The sequence below is a fragment of the Hermetia illucens genome, chromosome 3 (assembly GCF_905115235.1).
Source record: "Hermetia illucens chromosome 3, iHerIll2.2.curated.20191125, whole genome shotgun sequence".
Taxonomy (NCBI): Eukaryota; Metazoa; Arthropoda; class Insecta; order Diptera; family Stratiomyidae; genus Hermetia; species Hermetia illucens.
This window is the reverse complement of record NC_051851.1, coordinates 94,675,704-94,701,760: the sequence shown is the minus strand read 5'-3', so window position 1 is coordinate 94,701,760 and position 26,057 is coordinate 94,675,704. Positions and strand designations below refer to the sequence as shown.

The 26,057-nt window shown below is 39.9% G+C and overlaps 1 protein-coding gene across 1 annotated transcript in view; it reads right to left on the bottom strand.

The window, feature by feature from the left end:
- LOC119653102 (disintegrin and metalloproteinase domain-containing protein 9) overlaps positions 1 to 26,057 on the bottom strand; it is a 93,971-nt gene that overhangs the window by 11,492 nt on the left and 56,422 nt on the right. Inside the window, exons 2-9 of the mRNA XM_038057617.1 lie at positions 23,846 to 23,952; positions 23,582 to 23,764; positions 23,376 to 23,518; positions 17,337 to 17,439; positions 15,007 to 15,177; positions 14,721 to 14,916; positions 3,152 to 4,312; positions 2,959 to 3,088 (exon numbers count right to left, since the gene is read on the bottom strand). Of these exons, the coding sequence (XP_037913545.1) occupies positions 2,959 to 3,088; positions 3,152 to 4,312; positions 14,721 to 14,916; positions 15,007 to 15,177; positions 17,337 to 17,439; positions 23,376 to 23,518; positions 23,582 to 23,764; positions 23,846 to 23,952 (2,194 nt within the window). The remainder of the gene's footprint in view (positions 1 to 2,958; positions 3,089 to 3,151; positions 4,313 to 14,720; positions 14,917 to 15,006; positions 15,178 to 17,336; positions 17,440 to 23,375; positions 23,519 to 23,581; positions 23,765 to 23,845; positions 23,953 to 26,057) is intronic.

Below are 26,057 nucleotides of genomic sequence, written 5' to 3'. Positions count from 1 at the left end.
CTATTAAAGGCGTATGACAAGACACTACACACAATCAGCTGGCATGCAATATACAGCATAGCAGGTAAATCTCGTCTTTATCCGTGTTCATTAAGGAGGTGTCTTAGACTCGCATAGTATATTTCGCCACAAAGCAAAAATCTGAAGAAAACGAAATTTTTGACATCTGACTCCATTGAATGCGAGCAAATCAAGACAGTCACCAATATTTCGTCAGAACAAGATATCGATACTGGTTAGCACAGCCTCACCAACTATAAGATTTGGAAAGATTGAAAGGCTCCATAACGAAGAAATAGCACGGAAATATGTCGGAGTATAAGAAAAACAATTGCTGCAGATGATGAACCGATAATATCGACGTGATGTGGACTCAGTTCAAAGACACAACCAAATCGGCTACAAACAAAAAAAAAACCATTAAACACATAGGCCGCCGCAAATCAACGGCTTTACGAAGAGTGCCAGTAGGCCATCAATTGAAAAAACGCTGCATAAAAATAATATCAGGAGTAGAATTGAAAAGCTCTGTAGAAAGAAGAATCGTTAGCAATAAATTAACAACGATAACTATAAGAGACATCATTTAAGATCCGCTTACAACTTGACGAAGGGAATGAAAGCAGCATTCCAGCTCAGAAATAGATTTTGCAGGAACGCAACGGAACCGGAACCTCATTGAAGACATGAGCAGAATAGGAGTATTTGCTTCATCAGCCACAGTGGGAAAATCAAGGATGTACTTAAAACGCTGAGAAACAACAAAGGGGCGGATATGCACAGAATGCCAGACGGGAGATTAGCGCAGAGTGTCATTTCACTTATCTACGAAAAAGGTGGAAGACTCTGCCGCACGAGCTGCAGAGGAATACCATTGTTGTGTACATATTACAAAGAATTATCGTAAATAATCAAAAGATGGTCGAAGGCTTCTCAAAAAGTATGGTTTGCGAACACCAGGGAGGATTTCAACGTGGATAGTCAACGACGCATCAAATAGTACTGTCAGTAAAATCAACACTGGAGAAATATTGAACATATAATGTTGATGTCCACCAAAATTTGCGTTGATTTTAAACAACCACACGATATCGATTGCTCCTTACTATACAAAATATTGCCTGAAGCAAAAGTTCCAGCGAAATTGACTAGATTCATCAGAGCGCTCAAGCGAAGTGGAAACCAATTAATAAAATGATTCAGCGTAGACTCCGGATTAAAGCAAAGTGATGGGCTGGTCTCACTATTTACATCGCTCTGGAGTATATAATCCGAAAGATGCCTTTGGTTGTAAATGGTACGGTACTGTACAACTCATCCCAGACAGTCGCTTATGCGGATATCAATATCCTAGAAAGATCGAAAGAGCGCGAAGTAGGCCATGGTGAAACTTGATGAACTGACGAAGGAAGTTGGTCTAAAAATAAACGAAGAGAAAGCAAAAATCATGGTACAAGCCAGAAGAAAGACGTCTATTACATAAAACGCAATAATAAACGATTACAACTTGGAGCCAATCGACAGTTCTGTTTACTTAGCCGCAACTCTCACAAGCAACAACAGTGAAATAAACGAAATGAACAGGTGGATTATGCTTCCCAACAAAACATTCCACCTGGTACGGCCAATTTTATCAAATAACAAGAAAACACAATATATTAAACTATGATTCGGCCGATTCTGTACTGAAGCCATGTTCATTCTGTCGCTGTGATTACTTTGAAGACATTCGTGATTGATATGGCGGTACATCCATCGCGGAAAGGAGCAGGATTGGGAACGATCCACAGATCGTTCGAAATAGCGATGGCCCTATATTGATTTGAAAATTTTTCTACTCAAGTCATACCAACGATCGACAGAACTGATAAACCCGGTTTTGAAAAACCAATTCCGCTACCGAGCGGGGCAAAGACTGAAAAAGAAAAAAAATTGACTTTATTTTCGATTATATTAATTGGACGCTAAGTTGCAGAAAATAATTGTTGTCAGTGTCAGTTTTATTTGAATTTCAGGGAACAGTTCGACTAATTTTCGAATCCCTCATTTTTGGATCCAGATGTAAAAATATTGGGGAAAACGGAAAATATACCCTTTAGCAGTGCAACGCAGTTAGATAGACGATAGAACTTTCCAGCCTTTGAAATAATGAACAAAACAAACTTTAACTCAGATCTTCCTTATCTGAGCAATTTAATCTATGATTTCGGATACAGAGCAGAATTTAGAAAGTAAAACTTTGGATTGCAACTAAGCCCTTATGTTATTTCCAAGGAAGATGACTCTATCTAATACTATACCCTTCACAGGAACATAAAAAACATTAAATTTGCCACCATTTTGCCTCAAAAGTGCACAAAAGAAACAAAAACAAATATTTTACAAAGAGTATAAAAATCCAATTCTTATTAGCTAGAATTTAAAACGAACAAACTAAAAATAAAAAAAATACGGAATATGTGCTGGTATCTCAATACATGCACTTGTCTAATTTTCTTTCCTGAATGGCCATCACATTAGTTTATCGACAATAATAAAAACTTTAGAACATATCACAAACTCAGCAGTAATACAAACATTGATGGGTAAAAGAATGAAAATTTAGTACAAACACAAATCAATTCTTTTGACTAGAACCAAACGTACAAGCATTACGTACAACAGCACGATCGTTTTCATTGCCATCTGCACCCAACACTAAGCTTAGTCGTTACAACTCTTACCAATAAACATGCACATACCAATTCTAGCTTTAAATCTACTCGAAATAAAAATGACTAAATAGTATGTTGATGATATGACGACACGTTACAGAAGTATGATTAAACCAACCTATTGGGACTAATGATTAATTCAGTGCTATTAAATAGGACATGTTGATTAGTGCTAGAAATTAACTTTACATCACTTATGATGGGTTTCTCTTTAGTGGTTAAGAGTTTATCTGTTTGTACGTACACATTCGAAGGTTTACGAAACTGCAACGGGTGGTTCTGTTTCCAATAGTAAGTAAGAAATGATATGATAGCTATGCACGGTACGATGCCTAGGAAAAATATGTACATAGCACGTGTAAATCCGATTCGACCTAGAGGAATAGAAAGAACAGTTTTAACCTGATGTTAGGAAAGATTTTTATTTCTGTACATACCATTTGGATTGCTTGCCGGCCCACTATCGATGGAACCTCCTTGTCCGGGATTCGAGCAATCTGGAGGCGCGAAACCAACGTTACAATGGCAGTGACCCTCACTGTTACACACTCCTTGTCCGTTGCAATCATTCGGGCATTTCGGACCAATTCCTTTAAGATGCAAAGCTTCTATTCCCACACATTTTTGATCAACACACATTTTATTCAATCCACACTTTGATCCGTTCGGTGCTAGCCCCGGATCAGGTGATTGGAGGCCTAAATCTACAATAGCAGTTCTACATGGTATGATGGTTCCTCCATGACTCATGAAGCTGTGTGATAATATAGCAACTGACTCCATGCCAAATTCCAAGCGTTCATTCAGATGTTTACAATGCAACATTCCACAGTGCACATCCGCTGCTGCACAAGGAATATACTCATTTTTCAAGCGATCGTAACCACAGTTCCCATGCCGGTTGCCGTCGACGTTCTTTTCGTAACAGTGATCAGATGAGTCTCCTGATGGTCCCCACAAAATTTTGCATTGATTGGCCCGTGACCTGCATGAGCCTCTATAGCAGTATGCATTTCCATTATCACAAACTTCAGTATCACGCTTATAAATATCCGGCGGGCAGAACTCAGACTCTCCTGTGCAATACTCGGGTAAGTCGCATTCTTCATCAGCCGATCGACACTCTGTTCCAGGATTTTTTGGCCGACACGTTGTTAAATCGCAACATTCGCCCGTAGCGCATGACGCGTTTGCATGAAGCATGCACGTACCTGGATCACAGCAGCTATTTTCGCAAAATTCTGGTAGACCACAATCACACTGTTCACCGGGTTCCACGAAACCATTTCCACATTGTGGAGATTCAAAGAGTTTTGTCGGCTTATTTCGTAGGCAGTAATTCATACCATGAGAAAAAGCTACATTCAATTGATCTATACTACATGAACTCCAATGGCGAGGAACTAAGGAGGTACTTGATGCTGACATGATACATTTCTCTTCCACACATTTACATTCGGTGGAATCGTGCTCCATTCCAAAATTGTGTCCCATTTCGTGGGCAACCGTTGTGGCCACGACAGCTACGAGTTGACTGTGCTCCATAGATACGCCGCCGGAGTACTCATAAGTACAAATTGGACCCTTTAACGCCTTACCTGGAATCGAAGAAATGCCTTTAGGAAAAAATCTCAGGATACTTTCAAAGCTATAAAGGTAAAATCATAGAATCTGGGTCAAAATATTTATCTTATGGCTTTCGTTTGTACTTAAACGAAAATAGTTTCCTTGACAAATAAATATAATATCGTGAATAAAACATCGAGACATGATTAAAGAGGGGAAGAAGCTACTGAACGATTATTACAAAATACCGCGACATCGACGGTCTTTCGACTGTCAAGACATTTTACCCATTGACTTTTGCCATGACAGACGAAAAATCGATGCCGTTGTTGGAAAAAGTCAAGGCTGCATATCGGTGCAAGATAACGCCAGGTCCTATACTGCAGCTACCATAGTGTGGAAATTCAACGAAATACACCGGACTGCACTTGATCATCCACCCTACAAAGTAGACCTATTGGCCTATGATTTTTTTGTTTGGGTTGCTTGAAAAAGCTTTAGGCGTCAACGATTCAAAGATGATGCAAGAGCGGAGGAATTCATCCACAACTGACTTCTGACCCTACCTAACTTCATTCTGCGAGACTGGAATAAGAAACATTTCCCTCTGGGAAAAATGTGTTTATATAGCAGGAATGCTCTGTGAGTTGGGACTACACTCAGTCTTCCCTGCTCGTTGTAAAAGGAGACTGAAGAGGACATAAATTTCGAAAATGGACTATGATTGACCTCTAGAATGTGCGCACGCGCATCGACAACGATATCGAGGATCCCCTGAAATTTAGGCCTCAAAATACATCACCTTCCGATATCTGCTTAAATAATATGTATAGTATGTTACCATATTTTAGAAATTTACCCGAAAATCTCCCTAGTTCATCCTAGAGGTACAAAATTTGGTACGATTATAGGTAGTAACATAGTGCGTAATTTTGGAGTTTGCTAAAAATTCAACTATTATTAGCAAAATTATAGAAAGTCAAAATTGTGTATTTCACATGAATTTATCCAACTCTAAGACGTGTATGACGTGAACATCATGCAACATGAACTCATATGAACGGCGGAGTTTCAGTTTGAAAATAACTCTATATCAAGGAATATTTTGAATTAGAGGGAAAACGTGAAGAGGGTATTTCTCACACAAAATGACCACAAAACCCTTATATCCGAAGTGTTCAGCTTCCGATATTCCGTGTTCGTTTGGCAGATGTGATTGAGCGGAAAGGAACTTTAACTAATCTTCACTGTTGGAATCGAACATTGTCCGTTCGCACGACAAGCTCGCTCTTGTGAGATGCCCGGGGAATTTTCGTTGTGACTTTTGGGTGTCGAGGGCAGTAAATAGAAAAGTCGAGATCGGATCGAAAGCAAAGAAAAGGTTGGACTTGTAATGATTTGACTTGATTTACTTTAACTATTTAACTCTTATTTTTTTGATTATAATATTTTTTATGATCGCGCTGAAGTGTTCCGTGCCGCGGTTGGGAACAGAAGAGACCGACTTATTTCCATGCGGTCCTTACTGTCCCAACCAACGGCATTTTTTTTTACCGCTGGCTCTCCACTCCCCCGGTGCGTTCTGAAAACGAGTGAGTGGAGAGTTTCCACGTTCAGCGCCATCTACCCGTCCGCATCCGCAACATCCGAAATAAATTTCGAATGCTGCAGATCCTGCCGCGCCACATCACTCCGCCCCCAGACGAAACCTAGGGGGTTTCGGCGACGGATCCCCGAACTTCGTTCGCCGTTAATCCACAAAGCGGACACGACGTTGCTTCGGGGCGCACACGGGTTTCAGCCTGGCCAAAGAGACCGCCTTTTTGTGACCACCGATCTCGAGCTGGAAGAAATGTTCTCCCCTCTCGAGAACGCGGTACGGGCCCTCATATGGAGGCTGCAGCGGCTTCCGGACGGCATCCGTCCTGATCAGCACGTGCGTGCACGTGTCCAGTTCCTTGGGCGAACAAGCAGGTATGGACGAGTGTCGAGTGGGTGGTGGCGCTTTGATGCGTCGGAGATTGTCCCTCAGCAGACGCACCAACCCCGACTCCGTGAGACCCGATCTCTTGTCGAAGACCGGATCGCTTGGGAGTCTTGGGTTCTCCCCGTAAACCAGCTCCGCGGGGCTGGCAGCAAATTCCTCTCGGCGGGTTGTACGAAGGCCGAGAAGGACGAGAGGCAAGACTTGAGTCCAGGACGGGTCGTCGCGTGCCATAATGGCGGCTTTCAGCGTCCGGTGCCAACGTTCTAGCATCCCATTGGACTGCGGGTGGTATGCAGTAGTCCGCTGGCGTTTAAAACCCAGGAGTTTGCCTAACTCGGAGAAAAGGGTGGACTCAAATTGCATTCCCTGGTCAGTGATGATCACTGCAGGGACGCCAAAGCGAGGTATCCACTCTCGGCAGAGGGCTTCGGCACAAGATTGCGCCGTAATGTCCTTCAGAGGTATTGCCTCAGGCCACCGCGTGAACCTGTCGATGATTGTGAGGCAATACTTGTAACCGTGCGAGTCTCGCAAAGGCCCTATTATGTCGAGGTGTATGGTGTGGAAACGCTTGGTAGTGCGGGGGAATGAGCCCACTTCTTTCCTTACATGCCTGGAGACTTTACACTTCTGGCATGCGATGCACTCTCTGGCCCAGGAATTGATATCCTTGTTCATGGAGGGCCAGAAGTATTTTCCGGTGACTAACCGGTTTGTTGTCCTGATGCCGGGATGCGCCAAGTCGTGAACTGCGTGGAACACTTCCTTGCGAAATGTGGCCGGAATGTATGGCCGAGGTCCCTTTTCCGAGTCTTCGCAGCAGAGCGAGAGGTTTGAGCCGAAGATGGGCAACTCCCGAAATTTGTATTTGGGGTTGGACTTGAGGCTCTGAAGTGCTGCGTCATCCACTTGCGCCTTGGCAATAGCCGAGAAATCGAGTGAGGCGGGGTTGTTAACTTCGGAGACACGAGACAAAGCGTCAGCAACAATGTTGTCCTTCCCGGACACGTGCTGGATGTCTGACGTGAACTGGCTTATGAAGCTCAGGTGTCGAAGCTGACGAGGGGACGCTTTGTCGGGCTTCTGTTTCAAAGCGAACGTGAGAGGCTTATGGTCCGTGAACACTGTGAACGGCCTGCCTTCTAGGGAGAAACGGAAGTATTTGATGGACAGGTATGCGGCGAGCAGTTCGCGATCATAGGTGCTGTAGTTCCGTTGAGCGGGATTCAACTGCTTCGAGAAGAAGCTCAACGGCTGCCAAACTTGGTCCACCTTTTGGTGAAGGGCAGCACCTACTGCGATGTCAGAGGCATCAACAAAAACGGCTAGGGGTGCATCTTGATGAGGAAATGCCAAAAGTGTAGCATCAGCCAGTTGCTGTCTGGATTTATTGAACGCGCAGACAGCCTCTTCAGACCACACAATCTCTCGTGTGTCTTTTGTTTTGGGGCCAGACAAGTACGCGTTCAAAATGGACTGGTGATGGGCGGCCTTGGGCAGGAAACGACGGTAAAAGTTTAGCATGCCCAAGAACCTCCTCAACTCCCTCACTGTTTTTAGACGCGGGAAGCTTGTAATTGCTTGCACCTTGTCTGGGTCGGGCTGTATTCCTTCAGAGGAAATGGAGTGGCCGAGGAATCTCACCTGTTTTTGAAGGAATTTGCACTTCTCAACGTTTAAGACTAAACCGGCCTCAAGGAGACGTTGAAAAATGCACTCGAGATGGGCTAAGTGCTCAGACTCAGTAGAAGAAGCGACCAAAACATCATCCAAATAGACGAAACAGAAATCGAGGTTTCGCAGGACTGAGTGAATGAACCTTTGAAAGGTTTGCGCCGCATTGCACAATCCGAAAGTCATTCGGGTGAACTCGAAGAGTCCAAAGGGTGTGCATATTGCCGTCTTTGGAATGTCTTCAGGAGCTACTGGGATTTGGTGGTATGCCTTGGCTAAGTCCAAGGTCGAAAAGATGCGGCAATTCGCGAGGTGATGCGCAAAGTCGTGGATGACTGGAATTGGATATCGGTCAGGAACAGTCTGTGCGTTTAGCCTTCTGTAATCCCCACAGGGACGCCATTCGCCATTTGGCTTAGGGACCATATGTAAAGGGGAAGACCAACAGCTGTTTGAGGGCCTGCAGATACGCTGTTGAACAAGTTGTTCAAATTCTTTCCGCGCGATAGCCAGTTTCTGGGGTGGTAGAGGACGCACCTTTGAGAAAATCGGGGAACCAGTAGTATTTATGTGGTGCTGCACATTGTGCTTTACTGGTTTCGAGAGACTACATTCGGTAGTTATCTGGCTGAACTTTTGGAGGAGTGTCCGAACACGAGAGTCGGAGATGTCTTCCAAAAGAACGGAAAGGTTATTGTCAGCGTGAGATACCATTTGGCCCGACGAATTTAGTTTGGTTGTGGGGTCTATAAGGGACTTATGTTGCAAGTCCACCAGCAACCCATAGTGACACAAGAAGTCTGCGCCTAATATGGGGAAGCTGACATCCGCCAGGATGAAACGCCACGGAAACGTCCTACGCAAGCCAAGACTCACGTCCACTTGCCTGTACCCGTATGTATTGATGCGGGAGGAATTTGCTGCCGCCAGTTTGAGGGGTTGTGGGTATAGTCGATGATGCTGGGGTACGGGAAGAACCGAAACCTCCGCACCCGTGTCGACGAGGTAGTTGCGCCTGCTGAGGGGGTCGAAAATAGTTAGGCGACGTGGCGCTGCGCTCTGGGTGGCCGTCGCCAAGACCCCCCGCGGACCTAGTTTTTTGTGGTAGGCGCGAATTTGCAAGGTAGCGTACATCTTGTCGCTTTATCTCCGAAGTTACGATGATACCAGCAAATACCCTGGTCCGCAGGCTGTCTTGACGACCTGCTACCCGAACGCCCTTTTCGTGTGGCAGACCGTGAGCGAGCTCGCGGCCTGGCACTCGAACGCTGAGCGTCCAACGTCGCCCGCATCTCGGCCACGCTGGCAGTTAAGGCCGCGATCTCGCGCCGTAAGTCGCCGACCTCATCCGACGGTGGTTGAACGGCCGCTATGGTTGGGCGAACGTACACCTCCTGTACTTGATCGGCCGTTGCTGCTAGTTCCTCCAAGGAACCGGAGACGCAGGCTAGGATCGCCTGGGTGCCCTCCGGGAGCCGACGCAGCCAGAGCGACTTGATCAGGTCGTCGCCGATCTTGCTCCCACCCAATTGCCTCATTTCACGAAGCAATTGGCTGGGAGTTCGATCGCCCAACGTTAAACCCGCCAGCAAGTGGTCTAATTTTGCCGACTCGCTTGCCGACAGGCGCCTGATCAACTCGCTCTTGAGCTGAGCATACGATGCCGACTTCACTACGTCGGACACCAGAAGTATGGACTCTTCGTCCAGACCGACCACCGCGTAGTTGGAACGGGTCGCGTCCGATGTGATGCCGGACATTTGGAACTGTGCTTCCAAATGCATGAACCACAGCTCGGGGTTCCGACGCCAAAACGGAGGAACGCGTACGGCGAGGGCGGTCACTTGTGGGTCCGATGGGCCTGCCGCGTCTTTATTTTCAAACGACATTTTTCCTACCGAGAAGTACGAGATTGTGATGCAGACGCGGTGAGTTTATACTGAAACGCGGTGAAATTTACACAGACACGGCAGGCCGTACCCACAAATGCACGCACGAACCGAGAAAAACGACGACCGAAGCGGACGCTCTCCAGCGCAGACCAAAAACACCGGGAAAACAGAGAACCCGCGATTCGAAACACCTCAACGCCGTCTCTTGCAGCGGCTTTAATTTTATTGATTTTCCTTTTTTTTATATTTATAATATTTAAATTAATTTGTTGTAACAATGTATGCACGAAATCACTTAATTTAGCAAATGACTTAATTGTCCGCTGTGGTGGCGGTGGCTACGGCGTCTGCAGCGGCTACGACGTCTGCGGTGGCAACGATGGTGGCTATGTCTGAAGAAGACGATGATGATGATGATGAAAGTGTTGGCGGTCAGGTTGTTAGAGATGTCACGACTGCTGCTGATGTAGAATTCTGCTGCTCTAGATACTTCGGCGGCTTCCAAAAGTGTAGTTCCTGTGGAGGATTCCCGGCGGAGTGCCACTGAACAACACACTCGGATTCTCGTCGCACTGCTCGGAACAATGTAATTTTCTGCGGAGTCGCTGGTGCATACAACACGGACGACACGTCGAGCTCTGGCTGACGGCAGCGGGCTGCCCGAGGGCGTCGTCGACGGGGCGGCGCAAAAGAAAAATAAAACCCCTGACACTATGCCGAGTACGAGAGCTGCGGCTGCACCCGGGTTCCTTGTAATATGTAATCGGTCAAGCCGTTGTCCAAGATGAAAAGAAAATGCAGAAAGAGCGGCGCGAGCTGGGCACGGACTCGGAACAGCTGCGAGCGACACAGCCACAATTCAAAGCGATTACCAAGAAATGTCTGGCGTTTACAGGAATGCAATATGGAGATCTCGTCGACACTTTCTTTTTGTTGACGAACGTCGTCAGATTTTTACGCCATTAATCCGCACACACCTTGGGAACACTTCTGAAGCGCGGATAGTATTTCCTGCAAAGATTGTCGGAAGGTCGTGGCAATGATGGCTGGTCCGGCGTGTGAAAGGCGTTTGAAAGTTCTATTTCTGCCGTGTTGCTCGGACGAATTTTGTCGTCAATAGAACTTCACCAATTGCGGCGATGGCGGATAATTTGTTACTTTTTCTTTTTTTTTTTTATCGGGGTCACCAATTTAACTAATCTTCACTGTTGGAATCGAACATTGTCCGTTCGCACGACAAGCTCGCTCTTGTGAGATGCCCGGGGAATTTTCGTTGTAACTTTTGGGTGTCGAGGGCAGTAAATAGAAAAGTCGAGATCGGATCGAAAGCAAAGAAAAGGTTGGACTTGTAATGATTTGACTTGATTTACTTTAACTATTTAACTCTTATTTTTTTGATTATAATATTTTTTATGATCGCGCTGAAGTGTTCCGTGCCGCGGTTGGGAACAGAAGAGACCGACTTATTTCCATGCGGTCCTTACTGTCCCAACCAACGGCATTTTTTTTTACCGCTGGCTCTCCACTCCCCCGGTGCGTTCTGAAAACGAGTGAGTGGAGAGTTTCCACGTTCAGCGCCATCTACCCGTCCGCATCCGCAACATCCGAAATAAATTTCGAATGCTGCAGATCCTGCCGCGCCACAGAACTCTAGCGCTCAGATATACTGTTTCTTATATGATCGTATCTTGTATATTGTATAATTCTCTGCCATTCCTGGGGGTTTTCTGCGATAGTATTTCTTTTCCTTTTTTCTTTATTTTTGGAATAAATTTAAATTTAGTTAAAAAACAAATTTTGAGAGGAAACCAGGTTGAGATCATCTTAAATTCAGTTGAATAAAACGAAAAGCAATTTCTAATTGTTTGTGCAGACACTTTCCCTAGGCCCAGAGGTTCAACTCTTTTTAGCCTCTTGAATTTTCTGCGAGGTAAAATTCCCTTAGCCATTGCGCTGAATTGACTAAGTCTGGCTAAGTGTTTACTACCGGAGCATTAAAATGCTTTCACAATTGTTCTAGTTTCCAAACCCCCACCGAGGTCAACGTTATGGAAATACAAGGGAGCTTCGGAGATAAATCTCAGAATTTTGAATTGAGAGCGCTATGGCAGATCAATATTTCATCGGTTTGCAGAGTGCGATAGTTGAATCCCATATATCTATGTAGACTTAAACCGATTTGAGTTGCTTGTCATTCACCTCTATATGTTGTCTACAGTTGAGCTTGTTGTCTTCTTCGGCTTATTTACCTTCTTCCACTACATTTGAAGCGAGTCTGCTACTTGCCGTGGAAGCCAAACAAGCCAGTAAAAGAACATATGCCGTATAGGTAAGATACAGTTTAGGACCGAGTTTGTTCCACTGAGAAACTTCTGCCCTGAAACTTATGTTGTTCACTATGATAATAACATCTCTGTATTTCATCTGGAACTTACGTTCCGTTACATACCATACCTTATCAAAAATTTACAGAAACAGCTGAAGTGCAGGCGTTTGATTGTATTAAGAAGACCTGCATGCAACTGGCGCGACATTTAGGAATATTGTTGTGCAATATTTCTTTCCCGGCTTATTTCTAAGACAACTCGGCGAACGTGTTCTCTTGTTTTGTGTTACTTTCTAAATCAAGCCGATCTGATGATCTGGTATAATGTTGATATCTACTAGGATTCTTAATAGTTTCTAGGGTAGAAATTTTCCGAATATTTTCAATATGGTGGGAATAAAGCTTACCCGTCCGTACAATTTTATTTATGTTGCATCCTTTCCAGAATTTGCAACATCGTCACAATTGCATATAATCAGTTTGGGAAATATCTGATTATCAGGAGCGCATCGAAAATGTAACATAACCCTTTGAGGGTTCTTACTCGTGGCTGTTTAATCATGAAAGAAGTGACTAAATTATTACCTGGAGCCTTTTAAATGTTGATTTTTCCCGTAAGGGGGCCGTCTGCTATCTTTTTTTAAAAAAATACAATTTCACTTTTGCATTATTCTATGTATGGACCTATAGAAATGACATACAAAATAGTATACATGCCTGCGAGCTCAGCAAATGTGTATATGATATTTATTGAGAGTGCGCGCAGATTACGACCTTCTAAACACAATATTCTCAAAACTAAGTTTTTTAGACTAAGTGAGGTGATTTTGGACGATCTATTCAACCAATTTTGGAAATTTTGAAGGATCCCTGTCCAGATGTATAGTTATAGCACATACCAGAATTATGAATTTTCATTAATATTTAATTCTTTCATTAACTTAAAAACAAGTGGGGAAACGCATCAGCTTTCATACCTGTAAATTCCTCATATAAAAACATTGGAGTGGACATTTGCCCCATTAGTACCTAGGACGTAATGTTTACATATACATATATTATGTCAAAATATTCACATTCGCGTGCTACTGACATTTAAAATTTTAGAATTTGTACTGAAGCGATAATTTATTATAACTTTGTTACTAATAGTGCGATTTCCACCAAACTAGTAAGATCATGGTTATCATGCCTTATATCACTGTTAAATTTCATTATTGTGAGATGAATTCAAGCGGGCTTTTGCAGTCAAATACCAAAAATTATAGTAATATACTATTATTAACTTTATTTAAACAGATATCGGTAGGGTACGTATTTCGGAGCGCAGACACCGTATTGTGAGAGCTTCGTGATTTTTTTCAGATTTTTCTGTTGGGTAGGTTCTGAGAACGAGTCCGTGAAAGAAATTACCACTTTCCAGCCTCGCTCACCCCCTTTGTGCATTAAATGTCAGAACTAAAATTATCTTTGAAAGGTACTAATCGAGACTTTTCATTTGATACCCTACACTACTATATTCGGTGAAACAAAATTTTACACCCTCCTTAAATTCCACGTAGAACTATGTAACTCACTGTATGCATGGGCGTTCCCAATTCCCACCAAATTTGGGAGACAATAATCCGATTCTAATAAGGATTTTTTAAGCTACCTTATTCTTCAATTTACGCTTGGAATTCTTTTCGCCAGAGTTTTTACAGCTGACATATTGTGTCAACCAAATTGGAGCCCAAAGCTACCATTTCTTTTGTATAATTCAATATGTGTACTTTCTTGTGTGAAAAGTGTATAATATATAAATAGATCTTCGTTGTGGAAAAAAAATTCTTAAAAAGTTGCTAAAAGATATCTTCCAATGTCTTTGGACATTTGTAAATGGGTTAGCTTGCTTTTGATTGGGCGTCTACGAAAATCAAGTGGGGTTTGGGGCTCGGTTGGTCTAATTTCTTCTTTTAGGTGAGCCAGAGTATTCGGACTTTGTCTTTACTACTTTTGGCCCAATTGCCTGTGGTATTTACTAATGGAATTCTATGATTGTCGATTTATTGATCTTCTAAGCTGCTTTCAGAGGACTCAGAGGTAAACAGCCCTCCAAAAAATCGTTGGATATCATATTCTTGACCTTCTGTAGACTCTAACTTAGGAAGTTTTGTGACAATTACTAATTAAAGTATTCAAGCGACAATAAATTAAAGATACAGCGAATGGAGAAGGGTGAGAGAATTGGGATTGAATTGTGTAAATGTTACAAATTTGCATCCAAAGAGCGAAATTTCATTGTCATGATAGAAAAATAACAATAATAAAGAGGCTGGCTAAATTCTGTATGTATTTTCATAACAATATGGATGAATGGATAGCTTAAAGATGCATTCTCCCCTTCCTTATTGGGGACAAATGAAAGTTTAGATATATAACCCATATTTACCAGTGTTGGTGTTTTAAATCCAAGATAATTCTCTTAAAACGCATGTTTGTTGTAATTCGATACATTGGCATAGTTTTTGTACCTGGTAAACGCAAATATACGAATATGACCCAATAAATTATGCACTTACCTACAACTCCACCTTCAAACTGTTCTTTCGTCAATAACTGGGCATTGTCATTTGGATAAGACAATAAAGAATTCCTTCGGTAATGTAAAAATTTTTTCAGTGTATCATCTCCATCGCTAGACAATTCGATTTCGTTTGATTCATTCCAAACAACCACACCAACCAACGCGACAAATATATTAAGTGGGACATAGAGCTGAAATGGGGATGAAGAAAAAGTGTTGTTAAAAGATAAATGCTGAAAAGTAGTGTTGTGATTTTAGCGAGAATAGGTTTAAATACTTACAGCGTTCACTATATTGGCGATATCTTTGCAGTGATTGTGGACCTTTTTCATATTCTCTCCTAAGCCTTTGTAAACTTTATTATCAACAACTATAACAAGTTCAACAAATGATGAATGTCGATTAGCATTGTATGGACCTCGGATGATATTCTCTTCTTTCGATCTTTTGTACTAAACAGAAAAGAAGGGAAAATATGGAATCAAAATGGAAAGAAAATATTTTTCATTTTAATCGTAGATATTTTAAATAATTGTTTTTGAATCGAATCTTAAATTATGCAATTTCTAAGGGCTACTTGCCAGATTCGGCATACCTTGAAATTAGCATTGCTGAAGTTGTGAAGAGGAGGAAGAAACTGTCAGATATATTCTTTGCAATCATCTCTAGCTAGAGCCAGGCTGTCATATTTACTTGATTGGGTTTGGCCAAGGTAGGCTGCTTCTTACTAAAGAGTTCATTACTTGTATTTGAATATCGTAGAAAAAATTACTATATTGACCATAACGTAATCAAAAAATGTACTAATACTTCAATCAGTGAACTCGTGTTTTCATATGCTGTCTCGATTGTGTCTCTGTTTAGACTGGCCTTATTATTCTGGATTTTAAATTTGCCATAGTATAATGGATATATAACTACACCACGAAGGCAGCGTAAGTCAAATGGTGATCAAGGATAAAATCAAAACACCCAAGCGATCAAATCAGTTCAAAAGGATTGTGGAGTAACAAACAACAAAAAAAGTATGCCTCCAATAATGTTTTACTATTATATTGTACGATAGCCTGATAAAGTATTTGAAAGCGAAAAAGGTATTTTTTTCACATATCAAAGCTCAGATATACGCTTAATCAAAGTATCGTTTCCCTTTTCAATCACATAACATGGTTTGCAATCAGTTATTCTGTAACATTTTAAAGAAGAATTATGTGAAAATTTCCTGCTTGGATATAAAGAAATTTAATATGCGAACGTCAGAATGCGGAAATTGAAATTCTGTTGTACAGTGGGATATCATTCGGAATAGAAACGAGGTCCTACGTTATGTAGGAATTTGCAAAGGTTTGGTCTTGCCAAATGACAGCCAAAAGTGCATTGCAGCAGTTTGACCTGCTTATATTAGTGGTTTAAAATCGTTGCCAAATCTCCAATTGCTTAAAAATATATATTATAGCCTATTTAAATCACAACAACTTCCTAATATTTCCACTGAGACTAAGTAAAATATGCGTCAATGTGAAACTAGAGTGGATCAGCATCGACAGTACAACTATTGAGCTTATCATGGAATGCACAACGCATTCAGAAGAAAATATTTGAAACATTCGACTTTTGCAAACGCAATAATATTGATTTAATTTTAATAACCGAAATTTACATATTTATTTCTTCCAAATTTCTCATTCTACAGGAGTGATGCTAATGAAGGTGGCTTACTAATCCGTATAAATGAAAAGATAAAGCATTTTTTACTTCCCCGTTTGAACACAAAAAGCCATTGTAGCGATCGGCATTTCATAGGTGGTTTAAATTTCAAAATTTCCCAAAATTAAAAACAACAAAAACCTTTTGAAGACGATATTAAACGCTACACAAGTGCAGATGGCGAATACTTTATATTTGGTGAATTGAATGGTCGGCATAAATCCTGGAGTTGTTGGACTAACAAAACTAGTCCTTTATTAGTTCAGGCAAGATAATTTTCGATATAATGTGTTAATAAAATTTTTTTCTGCATTCCCCTTCAGAAAATACTATATAGGTGATGGAAAAGTTCCAATTTCTCAGCCTGAAAGTAAGCATACACTGTCGCCCCCACATTACATTCTCCTGGTGCAATTGGTAACGGATAAACAGAGACAAATGGACAGATGAATAGGGGACCAATTAGGAAAATTAGGAAAGTTTCTGCAACCATAAATTAAGAATTCACAGAGTCTAAAATTCTTCCAGAACTGACAATGCTACGTTTTCCGAAAAAGTGAAAATCTGCACTAAAATATGTGACTTCCGGAACGAGAAATTAAACTTGCAAATAAACGTTGTTCTAGTTCGTTTTGTTTATGTTATTTTGACCCTTTTATACCAAAAAGTCTAATAAATTTCAACGTATCTAGTCTCCGGCATGCTTATTTGCATAGAGTATACGAATATTCCCCTCCTAATATGGTATAGTAACATAACCATTGAGCTTACATTCGAAACGGTAACAATAAGTTCCTAGCGAAATATTTTCACAATATCGTATTCACAGGTAAATATTAATAAATTCTTAATGTGCGATGTTGTTATTATGATCAGTTTGTTAAAAACACATTCCGCTACTTACACGAAGAATCCTGTTTGCTGCTTGACCGATAAAAAAATCTTCACGTTCATGTTCATGATCTGAATGTACACCACAAGTTGCGTTATAAAGCATATCTGAATTTCTGGAAAATAAAAAGTATACAAGTTATAAAACATGGTATGATTATTCGTTTAGCGGAAATCGTTGGATTACACTAAAGATAACAATTTCTATATGGTTGCCGTTTACCTTTTGGTGGGGTATGGGGCGTCAATCACACTTACAAACCATCCTTCATGGTTTGCTGAAATGCATTTCAGCTCTCCCCCGAACTTCCCGAGACGCCCCTTGACCGCCATCTTGGGAGAGTGGTTTCCACTGCATGGCGAAGCCAGGAATGCAATTATCACTTCTCCATAATGTGTGACCTATCCACTGCCACTTCCGTCTTCGGAACACGTCAGGTAAGAGTGACGGACCTATGACCTATGACGGTTTCCAAAAGGAAATGCTCCTTGTAACCACTGTACAGTTACTACTTCTACTTATCAGTATCCTGCGCTTCTAAGATATTTTCCAGTACATATAATAGTGTTAAGATTCCCAAGAAGGGTTTTATCCCAACCATATAAATATAAAATAAAATTTTTATGGATTGAATTTCAGGCAGATACTAAATTTCTCTCTATCTACAATTAAAAAAAATATTTCTCAACAGATTAGAATCATCAATATACTTTTTCTCATTTACTGTTACCTTCCAATTTCAAAGGCTAGTCTATGCAAACTGTCCTTCTTTTAGTACCTTGAGCTACAAATACATAATTCTGCCATGGAGTACCTGCACATACATAAATCTTTCACAATAGCAGAACATCTATTGACAGCAGTTCAAAACATTGTTATCCCGAAGATATTCTCCTTTATGACTTGTGTTGGAGATTATAAACTCTAATTGAATCTTTGCAAATGGACTTGGTTAATCTGTTTATACGATGAAATATCCAAAAGCATTGCTATTGGCTACGATTACCTGCAGAGTAAAACGACTAGTATGAACCAGTTTTTTATAGATAGAATAAAATTCCGAGAAGTCATGTGCACGTGTTTCGTCCCTAGACTGCGGGTCCTTTACAGAGCAGGTAGTACTGTTCCATGGTGAGATTTGAACACCTGCAACAGGAAGGTGTGAGCCTCATTAGGCTTAGGTAAATATGGGAGAATTACGAAACGTGCCTCGTTGGAATGAAAGATTTGATTTTATGAAATGTGACATGGACTTTGGTCGATTGTAAAAAGGGCTAGATTTTTACACTAAAATGATTTTGTTCCTTATTGGGAGTTGAAGCTGTGAGTCTTGTTTCGGTGGATTGCTCGAGAACCGGACACAGAAACATGTTGTTTCATCATGAAAAGGCATGAGTTTTAATCCTGAAAGGTGTAGGTTTATCAATGCATTCAGTAGCTATAAAAGTTGGAAAATCTCTGTGTATGATAAATTTTTATCCCTGCAAATATTTATAGTGCTTCCCCAGCTTTTTAAATAATGTAAACATTTAAGTAGTTTACATTTAGTAAGAAGTTATAGATTTCACTGTTTTTAATATTTGTAAACTTTTATATAAAACAGTATCTTATTAAAATTGGTTCGGTTCACATGCACTTTTCTCAGAAACGGCTATACCAATTGACGCGAAATTTGAAGGGTAGGTTAAAACTTTGAATATCCAAGCATGTAGTAAGTAACACTGTTCTACGTTGAGTTGAAGGAGGGGGAAGGGAACATACAATTTTTTTCTCCGAATATAGTCATTTTGTGTATGTATGAAATAAAAAGTCTCGATTGATACTTTTCTAAACTGATATTAGTTTCGCGTGGGGGCTAGAAAGTGATAATCTCCTTATCTACCTTACCCTTATGCAGTGTGTACAGTTGGCCGTTATCTGCTCAAGTAAAGTTAAGGGGGTCATCCTGTGTGTCAGATCCGCGGAATCGATTTTTTTTTTCTGGCATAATTGATGCACACACTACGAACTTAAGGGGGTCATCCCGCGTGTCGGATCCGCGGAATTGAATTTTTTTTCGGCATCAATTGTATCTAGATATAGTGTAGAATATATGGGTAAAGTGATTTTTTGATATTCGGAGTCGTTCGGAAATTATAGTGTTAAACACGCGATAACTCACATGTCAGATTTATGTCGATCGCCGTAATAAAGCGCGTATTAGTCAGTCCGAATGACGTTCGAATGACTTCACTAAACGGACAAGAATTGAAGCTAAGGCGGTGCATGTTTCTTGGCGAAACCTAAGGTTTATGGACTACTTATACCAGATTAATGATCAGTTAAGATTTTATGGCTAAAAATCTACTCTTCTCTTCTACTTTTTAAATGCGTTTGTCTCGAAGCCGCATATTGAAAATCTGCTGCCACCATAGCCAAAAATCTATCCAATGAAATTCTTTGAAATTTTCATGACTAATTCAAAACATATTTCTACGGTCCGCAAGCTAGGATAATTACGATTTATTTAGTAGCTTTTTTTTTATTCAATAAAGAAGCCGTAAAAAACGCCAAAATTCACAAAAAAAAGTTTAACACGGCACCAAAAATTTAATTTTTAATAATCCTAGTTTGCGGACTGTAGTTAAGTCTTGAGGTTAAAATGTCGTTTACTTTTTTTTTCTTTAAGATAATCACAGCGCCCTCTAGCGTGGCAGCAGAAAAACACCTTTTTTGGAGATGGGTGTGTAAGTTGCTCTGTATTTCAATAACGAACAATGCTATCGTGCTGGAAAAATTACTACGCATGCTCAAGATATTAATTAATATATGGTGAAAAATTCGTATTTGTATCTTTATCCAGTTCTTCACAAAAAATTTCTAAAAAAAAGCGAGAAAAAGCGGCCTTCACACGGGATGACCCCCTTAATAAAAATCGGCAGACTAAATGTGGAAAACTAATAGCAGTCTGGCCCACTAGGTTGAGGGAAAGTAAAAATCTTCAATGGTTTTAGAAGATATAACCCTTGAGCGATGGGAGGAAGAAGATTTGTGCTAAACAAACTGGAGGTAATTTCCAACGCTTTTTTTACAAGCATCGAACTTACACCGGTTGCACTTAATTTCCCATCACACCTAAATACTATTTTGCCACGTTGTTGAGCAGAAACCTAGATCAATACTGATATGCTGAGTTTCAGGTTCAAATCAATTGAAAATATTACAATGAGTGTATGAATGTATTAAAGATGACATAAGAAAATGAAAGTTAGTTTAGATTCAACCAAACTATGGACCGATTAAGATAAATGCAATCGAAATAAAGGATTTTGCATAATTATATGGATAAAATTGAATTTAGGTTAAATAGGTTTAACAACTAAGTTTCCGGGAGATTTACTGGCTAATTGAAAAGTGATCATCAGACATTTAGCTGAGATCCAAGGTTTCGCATAAGCCAGTATCCAAAGGAATCTTTCATTCGCACTTTGGGTGCCAAATTTCAATCAAAGAAGACTAAGAAGATAACCTCATCTCCTTTCATTCAACTACAACGCAATAATTTAGCTCCTAATCGTTCGACCGTCAGTAAGGAATGTACCATTCGGAATAACGCATTGCATCATTTTTAAAAGTTCTATTTACTTTGAAAATGTTCTTTCTTAGATTTACGCGGGTCTTCTTGTAAAAAACGTCCAGATTTTCAACAAAAATAAAATTATAATAATATTGTTTTAGAAACGATGAGGCGATGGGTGAAGCCTATCTCTTTAAGATTTTGTTGAAAACGATCTAATATCTATATTTGTAACATTCTGTAATTTAAAACAAGTCGGGAAACCGGAAGCTGGGCGCCTCAGGTATGAAAAGTTTTGATTGCTTCTTCTGTGAGTATATTTGAGTGTAGAACCATCCCATTTGTATGTAGCCCGATATGTATATGCATTTAGCATGTAGGATTTAGTACTTCGGGTTGTAAATTAACGCGGTAAAGACAACTTTGAGCTACTGTAACTTTGTTACTAATGGTATGATTTTGATCAAACTTAGGGATAATATGCTTCATATTATATTTTATACTACTACTAAATCTTTTATAAATCTGGGATAAACCTAAGGGCGATTTTACTGAATTTCCCCAAAAATATGGTAATATACTATTATTAACTTAATTTGAACAGATATCGATATGAAGAGTATTTTGAGGCCTGGGCATCATTAGAGGCAGCTTCATGATTTTTTTTCAAATTTTTCGGTTGGGTAGTTTCTGAGAATGGGTCCGTTAAAGAAATCATCACTTTACACCCCTCCCACTCCCCGCCTTTCTAATAAATCTCAAAACACCGACTTCGAAAAGTACTAATCGAGACCTTTCATTTGATACCCAACATGACTATATTCGGTGAAAAAAACTTTTACACCCCCCTTTTGCATGTATGGGGACCCCCCTTAATTTCAAAGTAGAAGGATATCACCCGCTGCATGTCTAGGCGTTCACAGTTCCCACCTTCTCACCAAATTTTAGCCTTATACGAATGGATGCCCGTAGAAAGTTTCTCACTTAAGATGAACACAAAACCTTATACCCAAAAACCAGCTTCCGATATTCTGGCTTGTTATTTAATCTTGTAGCTTCAATGTGCAGATAGCACTTCACATTTTTGTTATTTAGTGTTTTAATTTCCATTATCAACATATTCCTAGATTCAGCCAGAACTAACGGTATATTAATTTTGGATTTTGTGACAAATGATCGTATGATGAATTTTGTAAGTTTCTCGCGTTGTGTAAAGCCCGTGCGTGACAGCTGTGTTCACTGTGTAAAAGGTGTCAAATTATTATAAATAAATGTAAAGGCAAGCCATACAGATAATTTCAAAATTAATCATGAAGTTGCTTATTATCGTCGATAGGCACCGGATAAGAGAACAACACCTTAATCCACACCTTCACAAGGAAATTGACAATATGCTGCGTAGTAGTGAAATGTATTGGAAAATTTCAATGGAAGTTGGAATTACTGTCGACGTGGTAACTATAATTCGCCAACAAAAATCCTATTTGCCTGTAAAAAAATAAGGCAAACCACACGCGGATTTTTAGCGAAGTGCTGGAGCAGTAGTTTGTGTGCGGTATAACAAATATGCCACAGCCTTCAACAGATTGACAAACTGGAAAAATTCACAGAAACTATTCGACGACACTGCAAAATGAGGTTCTTAGAGGACGCGCAAAAGTTAAGAAATCCATATTAACAGAGAAACATCAGAAATTGCGTAAAAGTATAAAACCTGGACTGAAAATGAGTGGGCGAAGCTTATATGGTCAGATGAGACCAAATAAAGCATTTTGAATCTGATGGTCGAGAATGGGTGTAGAGGAGTCATGGAGGGAAAATATCATGCAAAGCCTACACTGAAGGATGAGGTTCATTTAAGGTATGGGACTGTATGAGAAGGGAAAGCTGCGAGATTGGAGAAGATGGAGGGAAAGATGACAGCGAACTCTTATATAAAGGTTTTATAGGATTATTTGTTTGACATCATGGAGGATTTAAGGGTTAATGGTTTAGACATCATCTTTCAACAAGACAATGATCCACAGGGCACATAAAATCGACCATAAAATGGCTCCAGGACTACGGGAAAAACGCTAGACTGGCCTGTCCAATATCCAGACCTAATCCGACCGAAGACCTATGGACAATCAGTCGCCGGGGAATCGGGGACATTAACCAGATCGTGGCCGATTATGCAGAATATATTGAACGCAATACTACATGAAATTTGTAAAAACCCAGCTTGTGGTATGACTACGAGGATCCAGCACGTACTAGATGCCAGAGGAGTATTGGAGTTTTACATAACCATTAAGTTTCAAATTTAAATTGCTGCCCCGCTTTTATTCATTTCTACTTTATAGTTTGATTAAAATAAATATTTTAATATATCAAAATGTTTTAGGGTTTTTAGTAACAGATTCAATTTACAGCGTCATTAATTGCGTGAGTCACTGTCTGTTGATGCTGTTAGTGGATAATACAATAATTATAATAAATGTCTAAGCACTTACCTGAACAAATAATGATCACTTTGCAATTCTCCCTCGGAATCGGAATAAATGTAATAGGATTCAGTGCCATCGTACACAAGTCCATTTATTCCATTGCAGGTAGAAATGGCAACACGTGAGTTAGCCTTACCTCTAATAGCACCCTTAAATTGGATAAAAAGTGGTAATTATCAAAATTATTTCCGAAATTGTCAAAAACGACTTACTTGGTAATGGCAAAGGTTAATATCAGTCTTATTAAAAGTTTTCAAAGCATTTCCACCAGTTCCATTTTGGTAGCGTAAAAAATGCCCTTGAGGAATAAGCTCCTCATTAAGTTTCAAATCTGCAATTATGCGTTCACCATCATGAATGTATGATAGTGAAATATGGGACGCATGAGAACCTGCCTGGAAAAAGAACGATATTGAGGCATTAGGCATTAGCATGATTTCACAAATGCAGTTTGTCACTAGTCGAAATTTACTTACCTCTTCCAATGTATTGCGTATCGCCCGTTTATGCCTTCCATGATAAATTTCAGGTTTAATGATAAAATGTTGTGAAAACTCATTTTTGGGATGACCAGTCGTAAATGCTGTAAATGAAGAATGCAAAAATATTTTATTTATACAAGGTCTTGATACGAGTTCAAAGTTTACAAAGTAAAACAATCAATCAAGTTGGAGGCTGAAAGCCATTTCTTTCGCAGAACATTGCGGGAAGTAACCTCAGTGACAACTTGAACCAATTCAGTAGAAGAAAAACAAATCAACTTAGAAGCTGAGCTTGAACGAAAAAATTATCTAACGTTAGCTTATCGTTTTATTCACCAGCACCGGCAAAACATATTTGATCAAAAGTTTGAAATTTCGCTCTATACAAATATATAATTCAGATTTAACTTTTCTAACAATTTGGCGAAATATAGGTCGCTTGCTTCCCCAAATGTAATAAACTACAGAATACAGATTCTAATTTCCGAAATACACTTCACACGCCAGGGAGAATGAATTTTTACTTTTGGTAGTCATAACATTCGAATAGGAAACAGATTAAAAGAGTATAAACAGATTCGTTGAGGACTTGAATAACGAGAGTCGGAAGTGGTTGATGGATTCATGTATAAGTTGTGAGTCATGCGAAATATTTTTTTTAATTTCCTTTGGAGAATGTAAGAGGCTGCGAATCAACAATAAACTGTGCAAAAATAAATGGAGATAGACACTCATCGGAAATGTCGAATGACTGCACACGTATTTCTGAATTGTGAATACTGAAGCATCCAGAATGAACTTACTTACGATGTTAAGCAATAGAAATACCACATATTGCATGTTAGCGAAAAAGTAATTATATCGCTCGATTGTGACAAAGTCACGATTTCTGCAGCTTAGCAGTTAAGAGAGTGAATATATTGAAACTCGAGTCCGAATGTGTCGACTAAAAATCATCAACGACCATCCGATAAAAAGACAACTTAATGCTTTATTATATAAAACATCTGGTCGTTCTGATAGTTTGCAAATTTATTGCTTGTTTCGGCTATTTATGTATCGTCCGTTACTTTCAAATGAACAATTTTTCGCTATTTCAGCTGAATATAGGACGAATTCCAAGCGCGAATCTTATCTAACATCATTTAATAGAGGCGTTAATTTTAGTTCGAAATTCTGCGAGGTGTTAATTCCTCAAAAGGCAAGAAAAATATGTCCGATGTACAAATTAGGCGGGCAATGAAGGGGGGCAAGGTCAAATGTACAACTCAGAGATTAAAGCGTGCATAGATTTGACCGCAATGTATAACTGGAAATAAAAGATCGACTGATACAACTGTAGGCACTGTTTTATTTTACTTCATATTATCGGAACATATTCAAGTCGATAATGGTGTTTCAGATAAGAAGCTTTTTGTAGTATTTTATTCAAGAAACTTCAGGGGACCAAATTCAATTTATTTGTTGAGGTGATTTCTGAAATATATCTACTAAGAAAGAAATAAGGACGTAAAGCTCCCGCTGGAAAGGAAGGTGATGCAAGAGACAGTCAGCCTGCTTATAAGGGAATTTTAAAAAAAGAAGAGGACCTTGACCCATGAGGAAAATCAACATTAACCAACCTTTAATTTTGTTTGTCGGCAGAAGCAGAACAACAAATATGTTATTATCAGGTTTGTTAGTCCTTTTCTTACGCAGCTAAACCACAAAGAATACCTCCTAAGCTCTAAGCACATAGTTCGAGATCATCTATTGCTATAGGGAACACATCATACATTACCACCAGCAGTTATATTGCATCAAGTCATAAATTTTCACTCATTCGGAGCTTTTAGTGATAGAAAGAAGTGCCCCACCACAAAAGAAGCCTTTTACATTTTGTGTGAATTTTGTGCATTCTAAAACATGTATGACGTCATCATAACATATCAATTGGTCAATACCACAACAAAGTGAGCCCATGTGAATGGGAGGTCGCAGGTCAACATTTCGTTTTAGTTTTTTAATCATTTATATACCAATATCAATTACTCGAGACAGACATATGTGTGCGTTTCTATGTATATGTAGGTAGATAGTGCTTAATTCATGATAAATATATTTGTACATTGAACAAGCGATATTCAATATCATCATCATCATCAACGGCGCAACAACCGGTCTAGGCCTGCTTCAATAAGGAACTCCAGACATGCCGGCTTTGCGC